Genomic DNA, 13,761 nt, shown 5'->3' with positions numbered 1-13,761 from the left:
GGGAAAATATATGGAAGCGACTGGATAGCCCAGTAGATACTTTTGTGCATTGGGGGGGTATCAGACTATCCGTCCAAATTAAGAGAGGCCGACCTTGGGAGACTTAGGACAGAGTATAGGATCCCTGATAGCATAGATTTGATCCTTCTCGGGCCGGAAGAGAGAGCCTGCTACCCTAGGCCTGGCTGTGTGGCCATTAGCGAGGCGATCCTTAGGGTCGGACTTAGGCTGCCAGTTCACCCATTCTTTAGGATGGTGCTTAGATCCTATGGGCTAGCTACGACGCAGCTCAATCCGAACTCCTGGAGCCAAATAGTGGGCTCCTGAATGTTTTGGAAAGAGGCGTCGTTAGGGGTGGAGATGCCCATCTCCGTCTTCCAGACCCTTTATATACCTAAGGTAACTGCCAGGGGGGATAAGACCCGGGGATGGTATTACCTTACTTCATGGGGTTCCCACACTCCATTCGTGCTCGATCTGTCGAACTCCATCAAAGAATGGAAGAGCTCGTGGTGCTGGACCGCAGGGCGATGGGACACAATGGAGGAGGACCCCCTGGTGCCTCTTACGGTCTCGACGAAGTACTCAACACTTAGTGAGTATAGTAGTTGTTTTTCCTTATATTTCTCTTCGGTTCGAATTGTGCCTAACATTTACATTTCCTTTGTAGGTGCTCTTCCTCGGTGCGAGCTGTCATCCAAGGACTTTGAAACCATCTGCATCATTTATTAGCTGCCTCAAAAGAAGAGGTCTTACCATAGGCTGATCCGAAAGAACATCCACTTCATTACTCACGATCTGATGGCGTCCCAAGGTAACTGGACCGAAGTCTTTACTTTTTATTCTGAACTCTCAACACTTGTACTAATTCCTCATTCTCTCTTTGCAGACAACTTTAATAAGAAGTTGCCGGTGCACCCCGACTTTAATTCCATCCAGAAGATGATGGCAGAGGCACGGGCGTTGAAGGCCTCATCTTCCTCCTACAAAAAGCAAATGAAGGATTTGATGAAAGCCAGTAAGAGGCTTCAGCCTCCGATGGAGGAGGAGGTACCGGAGGACCCGGAGGCTGACTTTCGGAAGAAGGGCAAGAAGAGTGTCGCCCCTCCAAAATTCCAAACTGTGGCGAGGCCATCCCCTGCTTTGAGGCAAACCACAATTCCCACCTGAGTGGCCATTCCGGAGAAGAGGCCCACCCCACCTGAGCTTGCCACTACCCCGGCCACAACACCCCTTGCTGTCGTGCCAATTGATCAAGTGCCAGGGCAGCAGAAGAGGAAGAGGCCCCGTCCCTCTAAGGAGGTCGACTTTCTGGGCACAAACCCGGAGGAGCCCGTAAGGAAAGTATTGGAGGCTCTTCCTCCAGAAACAGCTACAGTGGCGGTGGTCTACAGTAAATACTGGACTGAGGAGTGGAGGGACCACACCGCCTCCTGCACAGCTGAGGATTTGGTGGCTGCAAATAGCGCCTGCGTGGCTCGGGCCCTGAGTACAAGCATCCAACTTTGAGGGTTTGGTGAAGGATCTGAACTCCAAGAGGGAGGACCTCGCCAAGTGCCTCGAGGAGGCGATGCACTACGGGGATGCCGTGCGAGCGGCTCAGGCCAAGGCCACGTAGGCGGAGGAGGGGAAGAAGGAAGCTGAGGCCCAGCTAACTGCCACCAAAGCAGAAGTGGAGGGGCTGAAGAAAGAGTTGTACGAGGTGGAGTGCCAAGTGGCTGCTGTGACTCGACGGCTTGATCATGCCAATGAGCACCACAAGCTCGCCACCGAGGCTCTGGAGGCCTCCAACAAAGAGAATGCGAAGCTGAGGCAGAAGGCAGAGGCTCAGTCAGAGGAGATTGCCTCTTTGAAGGAGGAGTTGAAGTCTACAGGGGAGGTGGCAGTTCAGAACTTCATCGACCACTTTGAAGACCATCCCTAGTATGATGACTTCGCCAATTTTTGGGCCTCATGGAGTGCCCAAAGCTTATTGGGTCGACTAAAGGAGGTACACCCCACTTTGGACATCTCCTCATTGGAGGCAGAGTTCGGGGGTCAACTGGAGGTCGACCTGATAGGCTTGTCGAGGAAGCTCCGGAGGCCCCGGAGGCGGTCGATGTAGAAGTCCCTCCGGTAGAATAGGGCTACCTTTTGTAATGGCTTCGGCCTCCGTGTACTTAAATTTATTCAATGAAATGAAATTTTTGCTAAGTATTTGTGCTTCTACTTTTTTATCTTTTCGATCTGTTCATACTTGTATGAATGATAAGCGTCAGACTAATATCCTCGTAACAGTAACCAGTTAATAATTGCGGACCGGACCACTCAAGTCAATATAAGTTGAATCACTTAAGCAAATATGAAGCGACTCTTAATGCTAACCTGTTAACAATTTGAGATCGGACCACTTAAGTTAATATGAAGCAGACCACTTAAGCAAACATGAAGAGCCCCTTAATGTTAATCAGCTAATAATTGAAGATCGGATCGCTTAAATGAACCTATTGAAGGACTGAGGAAACTATTTACTAACTGATGTGGCTCGGAACCGAAGCTTCATTACTTGAGATAAATTACACCACCCTTTACCAAGGCAATTCCAGCACTTAGTAAGTTAGGGAATTTAAAACTGAAATCAGATGAGAACAATCGATTCATTATAACATATTGAGATCGGATCGAAACAAAGGCTCATCATTGATAGTACTTCCTCAAGTGTTCGATGTTCCACTGATGAGGCAACGCCTTTCCTACCATATCTTCGATTTCTAAGGTACCAGGTCGGGATTCCCTGCGGATGCGGTAAGGGCCTTCCCAGTTTGGGCCAAACACTCCTGACCCGGTTGGTTTTGAAGATTGGAAGACTCTTCTGAGGATGAGGTCGCCCAGGCGAAGAGTTCTGTTTCTGACCTTGGAGTTGTAATAACGGGTCATCTTTCGATGATACTTTGCCAAGTTCACTTGGGAGGTATCTCTCCTTTCCTCAAGGAGGTGTAGTTCATTTATTCGAGCCTCGTCGTTGCTGATCTCATTGAAGTGTATCCATCGATGTAATGGGACACCGACTTCGACCAGACTCATGGCCTCGGCTCTGTAGGTCATGGAAAATGGTGTTTCACTGGTTGCAGTCCGACAAGAAGTCCTGATAGCCCAGAGGACGTGGGGGAGTTTGTCAACCCAGGCCCCTTTGAAGTATCAAGCTTTCTTTTCAGGGTGTGCTTGATAGTCTTGTTCACTGCTTCAACTTGCCCATTTGCTTGGGGATGATGAGGTGTCGAGAAGTCCTTCTTTATGCCTAGTTCGTCGCATAAGTCACTCATCTTCCTGTTGTCGAACTGCCTTCCATTATCAGACACTAAGGAGTCGGGAATGCCGAATCTACAAATGATGTTTTTCCAGACGAATTTGGTAGTATTCGCCTCGGTAATCCTGGCAAGGGGTTCAGCCTCGACCCACTTAGTGAAGTAGTCAATGGCGATAATGGCGAAAGTTGCACTTCCTCTCCCTTTTGAGAGTGGACCAATGAAGTCAATGCCCCACTTAGCGAACGGCCAAGGGCTGGTTACTACGGAGAGGCTCTGAGCAGGCTGTTTTTGTATGTTCGAGAAGCACCCGCACTTGTCACATTTCTAGACAAACTGGCAAGCATCCCTTTTCAGGGTCGGCCAGAAGTAGCCTTGACGGAGAACCTTGTGTGCCAGAGCCGATCCTCTGGAGTGATTTCCACAGATTCCTTCATGGATTTCCCTGAGTATGTATGTGGCCTCTTCGCCTCCTATGTATCGAAGAAGCGACGAGGCGAAGTCTCTCTTGTAAAGGGTATCTTCTTGCAGGAGGAAGTGTGCAACCCTTCTTCTTAACTTCCTCGCCTCGCCTCTAGAAACAGGCAGTGTTTGATCCTTCAGGTAGGCGATGATGGGCTACATCCATAATGGGGTGCCTTCTATCCACAGTATCTCTTCACCTCCGGAGGTGGAGAGCTTTGATAAGTGCTCAATAGAGACGACCTTTAGCAGCTCTGAATCCATGCGGCTGGCCAATTTTGAAAGGGCGTCTGCATGTGCATTCTCTAGACGGGGGACTTGAATCAGTTCGAACCTTTCAAAATGAGGAATTATGTCCAGAACCAACTTCAAGTACGCAATCATGCTACCATATTTGGCTGCGAAGTTTCCATTGACCTAATTTACTATAAGTTGAGAATCACTACTCGTCGAGAGCCTCCTGACCCGCATCTCCTTAGCGAGTCTAAGACCTGCCAGAAGGGCCTCATATTCAGCAGCGTTGTTCGAGGTTTTGAAGCCGAACCTCACTACACAATTTAGCTTGTGGCCTTCCGGGCTTTCCAATACAATCCCTGCCCCTGTGCCAGCCTCTCCTGAGGACCCATCTACGAACAATTTCCATGTGGGGGGCTCGGCCGGTTCCATTATCGCCTCCATTTCTAGGGCTTTGGCAAACTCAACCATAAAATCAGCAAGGGACTGACCCTTGATGGCTTGTCAAGGTCGGAACGTTAGATCAAACTCACTGAGCTCGATTGCCCATTTTAGCAGGCGTCCTGATGCGTCTGTTTTCTGCATCACCTGCTTTAGTGGGAAGTTGGTGAGAACTTGTATTGAGTGGGCCTAGAAGTATGGCCTCAGTTTTCTTGAGGCTGTGATAAGGGCGAGTGCCAATTTCTCCATGATAAGGGCGAGTGCCAATTTCTCCATGTCTGGATAGCGTGTTTCAGCTGGGAGAAGTGCTTTGCTGATGTAGTACACTGGCAATTGGCGCTCATTTTCTTCTCTGACTAGGACTGCGCTGATCGCCACGTCTGAAACCGCTAGATACAACAGTAGAGACTCATCCGGTCGAGGTTTTAACAAGAGGGGTGCCTCTCCAAGGTGCCTTTTCAGGGTCTCGAAGGCTTCTTCACACTCCGAAGTCCATTGGAATTTATTTCCTTGTTTCAGCACATTGAAGAAAGGCAAGCTTTTATCTGTAGCTCTGGGGATGAAGCGACTGAGTGCGGCTATCCAACCGTTGAGACTTTGGACCTCCTTCGATTTTTAAGGTGACCTCATTTCTAGCAAGGCCATTACTTTCACTGGATTCGCCTCAATTCCTCTCTGATTGACAATATACCCCAAGAACTGGCCCGATGCTACTCCAAAGGTACACTTGAGGGGATTCAATTTCATATTATACTTTTTAAGTATTTGAAAAGTTTGGTGGAGGTGACTCACGTGTTCGGCTGCCTGGAGGCTTTTGACCAGCATGTCGTCAACGTAGATCTCCATGGTATTGCCAATGAGTTCGGCAAATATCATGTTGGCCAACCTCTGAATGTAGCTCCGGCATTCTTCAATCCGAAGGGCATAACTTTGTAGCAATACAGACCCCTATCCGTAATGAACGATGTAGCTTCCTCATCAAGTCAGAACATGGGTATCTGGTTATATCCTGAGTATGTATCCATGAAACTCAGTAGTTCATGTCCAGCAGTAGAATCCACAAGTTGATCTATTCTTAGAAGTGGAAAACTGTCTTTGGGGCACGCCTTATTTAAGTTCGTGAAGTCCACGCATGCCCTCCACTTTCCGCTGGACTTTTTCACCAGGACCGGGTTGGATATCCACCTTGGATAGATGACCTCTCTTATGAAATCATTGCAGCTAAGTTTGTTTACTTCGTCTTTCAGTGCCTCGTACCTTTCCGAATTGAGGGCACCCCTCTTCTGTCTATGGAGGGCATAGGAGGGGTTGATATTAAGGTGATGGCAACTGATCCTAGGATCTATTCCCACCATATCTTCATGTTTCCATACGAAGACATCCTGGTTCCCTTTCAGGAAGCTTATTATCTCTGCTTTTGCTTCAGAGGACAATGACTTTCCTATACGTAAGACCTGACTGGGGTCTTCTGGGTTGACGGGGTAAGTCTCCAATTCTTCCATTGGGGTCGATTTGGTTCAGAGTCAATTATTCAGGGATCTAACTCATCAAGAGGGTGTCCTTGTTCAGGGACCTCTTCATGTCGACGTCTCCCTCTTGTTCAGAGGTATGCCCTTGTTCAGGGGAGTCGAACATTTCCACGTCCATGCTGACTTCAGCGGGTACCTCAGTTAGGATTACATTAACAGTTTGGGGCTCGAACTTTCGCAGCGAGTTTAAGTAGCATGCCCTGGAGCCCATCTGATCGCCTCGAACCGTAGCAATCCCATGTTCGGTTGGAAATTTCATGCACAAGTAGTGGATGGACGCGACAGCTCAAAGATCTTTCAAAGCGGGTCTCCCCAATACTCCATGATAAGCCGATATGTGATCTTCCACAAAAATTCCATGAAGTGCTGGGCCACTAGGGGTGCCGAACCCATCTCAACAGGCAGGGTGATCCGCCCTCGTGGGATGATGCTGTCCCAGTGAATCCGAATAGTGGGTCGATCATGGGGATCAACCCATGTTCAATTTGTATTTTGTTAAAAGTGGAGCCGAAAAATATGTTCACGGAACTGCCATTGTCAACGAGCATGCGTTTTAATCCGTTTCTAGCTACTACGGCTCTTACAACCAATGCATCACAATGGGGGTGGTGAACCCCCTTTGAGTCTTCCTGGGAGAAGGTGATTGGGGCCATCATATCTGCTGCTTGCGATTCGTTGATAATGTAAGTGATCATTAGTGGGTCATTTGCTTCCCTTGTGTAATTTCTCTGGGCATTCCTGGTGTTGCCACCGACGTTGGGTCCCCCAATGATAGTATCGATTTCCCTGATGACCTGGCTTACAGAAAATTGGGCTTGATTTCCCTGTCTTGATTGACCTCGATCCCTTGATTCTCTTCTCCGAGGTGATTGTTCCCTGTGACCTCTCCCCCCTCCTCAGGGAGGCAGATCTGTGAGGGTATTCGTTCCTGCTAGAAGGGTGCGGGTTGCTTTGATCAGGACGTCGATTGGCATCTCGGCACTCACTAGTGTCATGTCCATAGAGTTGATGGAACGTACAAAACACTACCCCTTCCAAGGTTCTGTTTGACCTCTTCTTCTTCTTCTTGTTATCAGCTCTTCCAGATGGTCCTGCTTTGGCAGGGGCATTATCATATGCCAACACCAGTACTGCATTCAATGTGGCAGAAGCTAGGGCCTGTCCGGATGTGGGAGCTATTATATGACCTGCTTGGGTCCATTGCTGAGTAACAAGGTGTGCGGGTCCTCGACCTACCTGCCTCTGAGGAGGAGGAAGTCCCTGCGCGGCACGGTTGCGATGATCAATTATTTCTTCACTGACAATTTTCACTCTCATCATTTTCACCAGCTCGTCATATGTGGAGGGATTCTTGCTGCGCACATCCCTCCAGAACAAAGTGTTCATGTTGAGCCCACCTTTCAGGGCTGAAAGGGCTTCTCTGTCAGTGACCTGTTCGCAGTAGGTGATTTCGTCTGTAAACCTGGCGAGATAGCTTTTCAGCATCTCCCCAGGGGCCTGCCTCATATCTTGCAGGCGTTGCACTGGTGCCTCTCCTTTCCTGCGTGAGAGGTACTGGTTCAAAAATGTTTTTTTCAAATCTGGCCAACTTCTTATGCTTAGGGGAAGAAGCCTGTTGTACCATACCTCGACGGCCCCGCCTAGCGTTAAATGGAAGGCTCTGCATTTTAAAGTAGGCGAGGCTCCCCTTAGGCTCATCTGTGTCATATACTTGGTGAGGTGCTTCTCCGGGTCCCCTTTCCTTCATACTTGGGGATATTAGGAGGCATAAAATTTGCTGGCATTGGGAAGCTTCGGATCTCCCTTGAGAAAGGGAGGTTATCATCATCATCGTCAATCTCATAAGATCGACAGGGCCCATCTAACCCTTCATCATCTTGGATGTTTTGGGGAGGTGGAGGTGCTTCTCTTCGACTTTCCCAATCGACTAGGTTCCTCCTGTTTCTCCTATTTCTAGGAGGAGGGGGAGCATGTTCTTGTTCGTGATCTGGATGAACTGATCCTCTTGCTGGGCGGACCCTATTGCTAAGACCCTCTTCTATCCGATCAAAGACGCTTACCGACCTCTGGTCCTCATGTTCTTGAGGAAAATTGTCCCCCAAGTGTGGTTCTGATGGCTGGCTCCCTTGCACATAAGATGTGGCTTCAGCGTTCATCTCCCTTTCGAGGGGACGTTCTGTGTGCCGGCTCATGTGGCCTCGGGAGTGAGATACAGGGGCTTCCCGCACCGGATAAGATCCTTGGGGCATTTGATAGCCCTGATGACCCTGGGCTTGCATGAGCAGTTCATGCATTGCCATATTCTAAGCTGCGATGTCTCTCATACCTGCAGCTATCTGAGCCATTCCTTCAGTGAGTATGGCTGTTCTTCCACCTCGGCGACGTCGGTGATGTCGTCTCTGATGAGTAACATTGTTATGGAGTACCTCTTCTTCAGAGGCCTCTCTCATGGGATTGTCGTCTTCATGGCTATAGCTCATCCTATCTCTTTTTTCAAGGGTGGTGAGAACTTAGATTGTAACTCGAAAAACGTCCCCTTTTCAGGATTAGTCGCTAGTTTTCCGGTAACTTTTTCGATGGAGAATGCAAAACTTCGAATGGGAAGTATTTTCCACAGACGGCGCCAATCTGTTGACCTCGAAAATTGGTCCTTTCACGCGGTCAACCGAGAGCTACTCCACTTACTTCTCCCTGTACACAATCAGCGAATGGTCAGACGCACACGGTCGGGACCAGCGAGGGTGGTGGCAGCCGTATACACCCCGACGGTCAAGTCAGGTTTAAGTGGTCGGAATAGTACCCGGGGGTTGTGCAAATCAATGATAAGGAGGAGGAGAAAATATATAAGCTTGCTATGGAGTGTTATGTAGTAAGAGTTTCATTACATTTGCCTCTTACCAAACCTTGGGTATTTATAGGTAGTATGAGCTGTTGGATGTGGGACGCGTGTATACATCTGACGGTATGAGGCGTCCGCTCATAGGCGTCAATCAGCCGCGTCTGCAGAGTGGACGGACAACTTGTTTCTTCTAAATTGAATTGATATAAAGTTGATAAGTCATATCAACTAGCCTCATGGAGACGTCAAATCAATTTAAACTTTAGGTGCAGGAAGGATCTTGGTACAAGTCCCTTTCTGAAATTGGTGGTGGATCTTCTAACCAGGGTCCACTTGGTCTTAGCCTCGGGGCAGGTGCTTCGGTTAGGTCAGTAGTAGGGATCGCTTTTATTTCGCAGCGCGCTACTAGGTTGCAGATATTGCTGATATCACTTCGGAAACACTTCGAACGGATCTTTATCAGGTCGGAATATATGGTGGTGCACGTTCCGAGGCGTATCAGATCGGAGCGTAACAGTAGGTAGGAGTTGGGAGGATTAGGATTAGTGAGTAATTGAATTAAAGTTAGTTCATTGAGTGACAATTACTATTTCAAAACTCTTTATTTTATTCTGCATACTTATTTTTAATCACATATTTAAACAATATAATATTCTGCATGTAAATTCAAATTTTTTTCTATTGTTTAAATACATATTCTCTAAAAATTTACTATTCAAAACATTGTTCTGAACAAATAATGGCCATCAATCAAGGGCTAGAGTTAGTCAATTATCTATACAATAGAACTATGGTGTTTATGGTTAAGTACTTTCTTAAGTAGATTAAAAATTAATTAAATTAAAAAAAGGCAAATTTTTTATTTTAGAAAAAAGGGTATGTGGGCTAATTTTATTGACTTCCAATTGTTCGAGCTAATCCCTCCCAAGCTTGACACCGACAAGGTTAGGTCTCGCCCTTCTTTCTCATTTTTAGATGACTTTACATCTGCAGTCCTGCTCCTGGGTAAACAGTGGTACTGATAACTAATATTGACTTTTAATTGGCCCTTCCCTCTTTCACTGTTCTACAATAAAGTAAAAAATACCCAGGAATTTACAAGAAAAAACACTGCAGAATGTGCTACTACACGATGTGTTTAGTATTATTATTTGCATTTTTCATTGGTTTCGCTCAAGCAGATCAGCATCTGAGCACCAAAGAATGTGAAAATCTGGGTTTCACGGGCCTAGCTCTATGCTCCGATTGCCACACCTTTGCTGAATACATCAAAGATCAAGGTATTATATAATTTCTATCTATATATTTTCTTCCAGTTACTTTAGTTACTGGGTTTTGAAGATGATGTAGGATTTCATTAAATTATGTTTGTGTGGATTTTTCTTTGATTGCGATGGGAAAAAAAATTCCTTCTTTGGACCCTGAAGATCCCCAATTCCGCGACGCAAGTTATTAGTTAAACGTTTTTATTATTTTGTTACTCTAAATTGTATAAATGCCTATTTTTCTGGGCATTAAATTACTAGTAAAGTTATGGATACAATTTCTATGTATATGTTTTCTTCCAGTAGTTTTATTTTCTGGGTTTGCAGATATGGGATTCCTCTAAATTGTGTTTGTGATTGTGTGCTATTGTTTTGCTAGTTTTCTTGATTGATTGTTTGCAAAAAGGTTTCTTATTTGGACCCTGAAGATATATATAAACAGAAGTGCCTTTGGTAGCTTGGGATTGGAAATATAAAATTTTTCCCTTCCATATTTGTATTGATTTTTGATGAATTCGAATCATTGAATTCCTCTAAATTGCGGGAATAATATTAATAATAGAGGCAGATAGCAATAAAACGTTTAATCTTTGAGTTTTCTTCATTTCAAGGAAGTTTTATATTTCATTGGGCTGTGCTAATTTTCTATTTTACGCTCTGAAATGCATTTTTCTAAAGATTTACGAGCATTTTTTGTAGGCAGATAGCAATAAAACGTTTAATCTTTGAGTTTTCTTCATTTCAAGGAAGTTTTATATTTCATTGGGCTGTGCTAATTTTCTACTATGTTTTATGCACTGAAATGCATTTTTCGAAAGATTTACGAGCATTTTTTGTATTCATAGTAGATAAGGGTAATATGCACAAAGATTTGTTCCCAGAATAGTGCTTGTCTAAATCGATACTTTCATTTTACATTATGTAGAAAGTAATCATTTGAGGTCATGATGCTTGTAAAAGCTTCTTTTTAAGAAATAGTTGGCAAAACAACTATCATTTAAATCATAATCATTCTCGGTAGGCATATTCAGTATTCCTAGAATAATCTCTTCGTTAGTATGATATTTTAAAATAACATATTTACAACTTTTTTCTATTCTTATCACCCTTGGAATTGTATTCATTTTTCACCATGTTTAAGTTATAGCAAGTTATTTATTAATTTCCAATTGCCACAGAGCTAGTGTCTGATTGTTTGAAGTGTTGCTCTGAGGATTCTGATGATGCCACAAGCAAGGTATGGTTAGCGTTGGCAATTGGTTTATACTATCTTAGAACATTTTGTTCTATAGAATTTGTGGTTTCATATGCAGGTAGAATTGGTGCTTCCATATGGTTCATTTACAAAAAGTTAAGAGAGAGTACATTTAAACCACAGGATGTATATACCTACCGAAAAGAAAAAATAAAAAATAATAAAATAATAAAAAATCCCCTCTATCTGAACTCCATTCAACCTGAAATTATACTGTGCTTCTTTTTCTTTGGCCCTGTAACTTTCAATCCTCCAAAAAGATGGTCGGTTCTTAGTTGGTGCCCATGACATCTTGGTAGGCTTAATCTCAATTGGAAGGAGTGAACACGTCAATAAAATGGGGAGGACATGAAGAAGGTGGTGTTGTTGCAGGGTTGCAAGGTGTTACCTTGGGAGAATGAGAAGAAAATCGTCATGGACAACCGGGGACTAAAAATCGTCTTTGATAGTAGTTAATCATATTTAATCTCGTGGCTTAAGATTTTTGGTCTGATGATAATCGAAGAGAAACCATCTGAGGCGAAGCTATGCAATGCTTCACTCTTAGTTTTTATGCACTTTACCCGTGCTTCTTGTTTCATTTCATGTCCATTTAGGTCTACATATTCATCTAAATGCTTTCATTAGTAATAATCTCTGTGCCTTCTCTACTGTGACCTCTCTTAAATGTGCCCAGAATTTGTTCTAACATTCTCAACATCTGTTACAGTCAAATTCTGTGAGTGTAATCGTCTAATATTCTGTCTCCTATAATGTATTTATTTATTTTGGATTCAACATTTTGTTTACTCTTAATGTATCTATTGGAACGAGAACTCTTAGCCAACTTGTTTGTCTTCTTGAAATTCTTTATTTACTCATCTAAATTTCTTTTTCACTTGCATTTACCGCTAATAGAGGGGTATTATCAATGCATCAAATCTGAACGTGGTTGCAGGTTATATATGCTGGTGCAATTTTAGAGGTCTGCATGAGAAAACTGGTCTTTTATCCTGAAATTGTTGGTTTTATCGAGGAAGAGAAGGATAAATTTCCGAACGTGAAAGTTCAGTACGCCTTTAATTCTCCACCAAAATTGAACATGCTGGATGATGATGGACAACTGAAGGAAACCATCAGGTTGGATTTAGTTTTGATTTTATAAAATGCTCATTCAAAACGTTAATGACATTTGACAAGGTAGACTAGACAACATTGAATTTGACCCCCCTGGCATTATAATTGTAGCCACATGTTCTAATCCTCTGAGCTTCAACCCCTATCCAATGTGTTCCTTTGAGTACCCGAAACATATTGATTTATATTCATTCGCTCTGTTTGTGGAGCGGCATCCCAAAAAGCATTATCGGATTTGAACAACTGAGTTGTTAGAATGTTCTTTTTCATTCTCTTCCTCTCCCCAGCCATTTCAAGCCACTTGAAATTTAGGCTGAATTTTATTACATACCCAATCAATGAGTACAATCCTAAAATGTTAAACTGCTTTTTGATTTTTGATTTTTTTCATTGTTGAAAAGGAATGAAAAGAGAAGTGAGGAAAAATAAGCAAAAATCTTTTCTGTTTTACTGTTCAATCATTCTACATGTCAAACATCCTGTGATAGATATTTCCTTTAGACTTTACATTTCTTAATTTTGATTGCTTTGTCATTGTTGTTCACTTGGCATTTGATTTTGTTTGCGGCGTCTTCTGCAGAGTTGATAATTGGAAACGAGAACACATAATACAGTTTCTGAGGGAGAAAGTTAAACCATCATCAGACATTTAATGTAAGAAGTTCCGAGCTCCTCATTTCTGTTAGTTTGAATGTTTTCTTGCTTAATTGGTGCCAACTGGAATGATGTACGCTGAAACAAAATCATAGGAGACGGACACACTCCTAAGATCAGTTCTACTGTCTCGAGAGTCAATTTTGCAAGTTCAAGATTCATTTGAAATCTAATTTTGGTTATTCTACTTTTAGGTTTTTATGGATTTGTTGAGTTTGGTACAAATATGTGCTATTAATGTTTATACGAAAGGCATATGCTTCCATTTGTATTCCTTTACTTTTTTTCATTCTCTTGGGGTAGTTGGGCGGGGTGATGGGGCCATTTTGCATGTCAGCTGACTTCCTCATGGAACTCTGTTGCAGGGAGTTATTTGGCTTCATCCATAACTTTTCCCTTTTTTTTTCAATTTTTTTTTTAAAACTTACTATTCCTACATTTCAATTAAAGAAAAAATAATAATAACAACAATAATAATCTGTAAAATCCCATACAGACTGATTCAGCCTGCCAGGGTCTGGTTCAACATTGTCTGTTCCTAGAAATTTTTGGGCTCGACGTGCTTGAAAAAAAGGTGATGCCAAGCTAAGGGATGACCAGACATGAGTCGTCTCAAAATTGGGACATGGTTTGGTTTGGTATGGCTCGATTTACACCTTATTTGACATCCATCATTTTACTC

At 43.8% G+C, this 13,761-nt stretch overlaps 1 protein-coding gene across 1 annotated transcript; it reads left to right on the top strand.

The window, feature by feature from the left end:
* The first annotated feature begins 9,758 nt into the window (after positions 1-9,758).
* Positions 9,759-13,358, top strand: LOC111371415 (selenoprotein F-like). The gene is made up of 4 exons (XM_022993397.1): positions 9,759-10,069; positions 11,233-11,291; positions 12,247-12,428; positions 13,006-13,358. The coding sequence occupies exons 1-4, from the start codon at positions 9,907-9,909 to the stop codon at positions 13,076-13,078; spliced, it is 477 nt and encodes a 158-aa protein (XP_022849165.1). The 5' UTR covers positions 9,759-9,906; the 3' UTR covers positions 13,079-13,358.
* Positions 13,359-13,761: the final 403 nt, after the last annotated feature.

Source organism: Olea europaea, chromosome 22 (genome assembly GCF_002742605.1).
Source record: "Olea europaea var. sylvestris chromosome 22, O_europaea_v1, whole genome shotgun sequence".
NCBI lineage: Eukaryota > Viridiplantae > Streptophyta > Magnoliopsida > Lamiales > Oleaceae > Olea > Olea europaea.
The sequence above is the reverse complement of the archived record's forward strand: the minus strand, read 5'-3'. Positions and strand labels throughout refer to the sequence as shown.

Bases quoted from the DNA above. Each gene is read 5' to 3' on its own strand.
- LOC111371415 (XM_022993397.1), top strand. From the start codon at position 9,907: ATGTGCTACTACACGATGTGTTTAGTATTATTATTTGCATTTTTCATT. The intron at 10,070-11,232 runs GTATTATATAAT...CAATTGCCACAG, and splicing joins TGAATACATCAAAGATCAAG to AGCTAGTGTCTGATTGTTTG. The intron at 11,292-12,246 runs GTATGGTTAGCG...ACGTGGTTGCAG, and splicing joins CTGATGATGCCACAAGCAAG to GTTATATATGCTGGTGCAAT.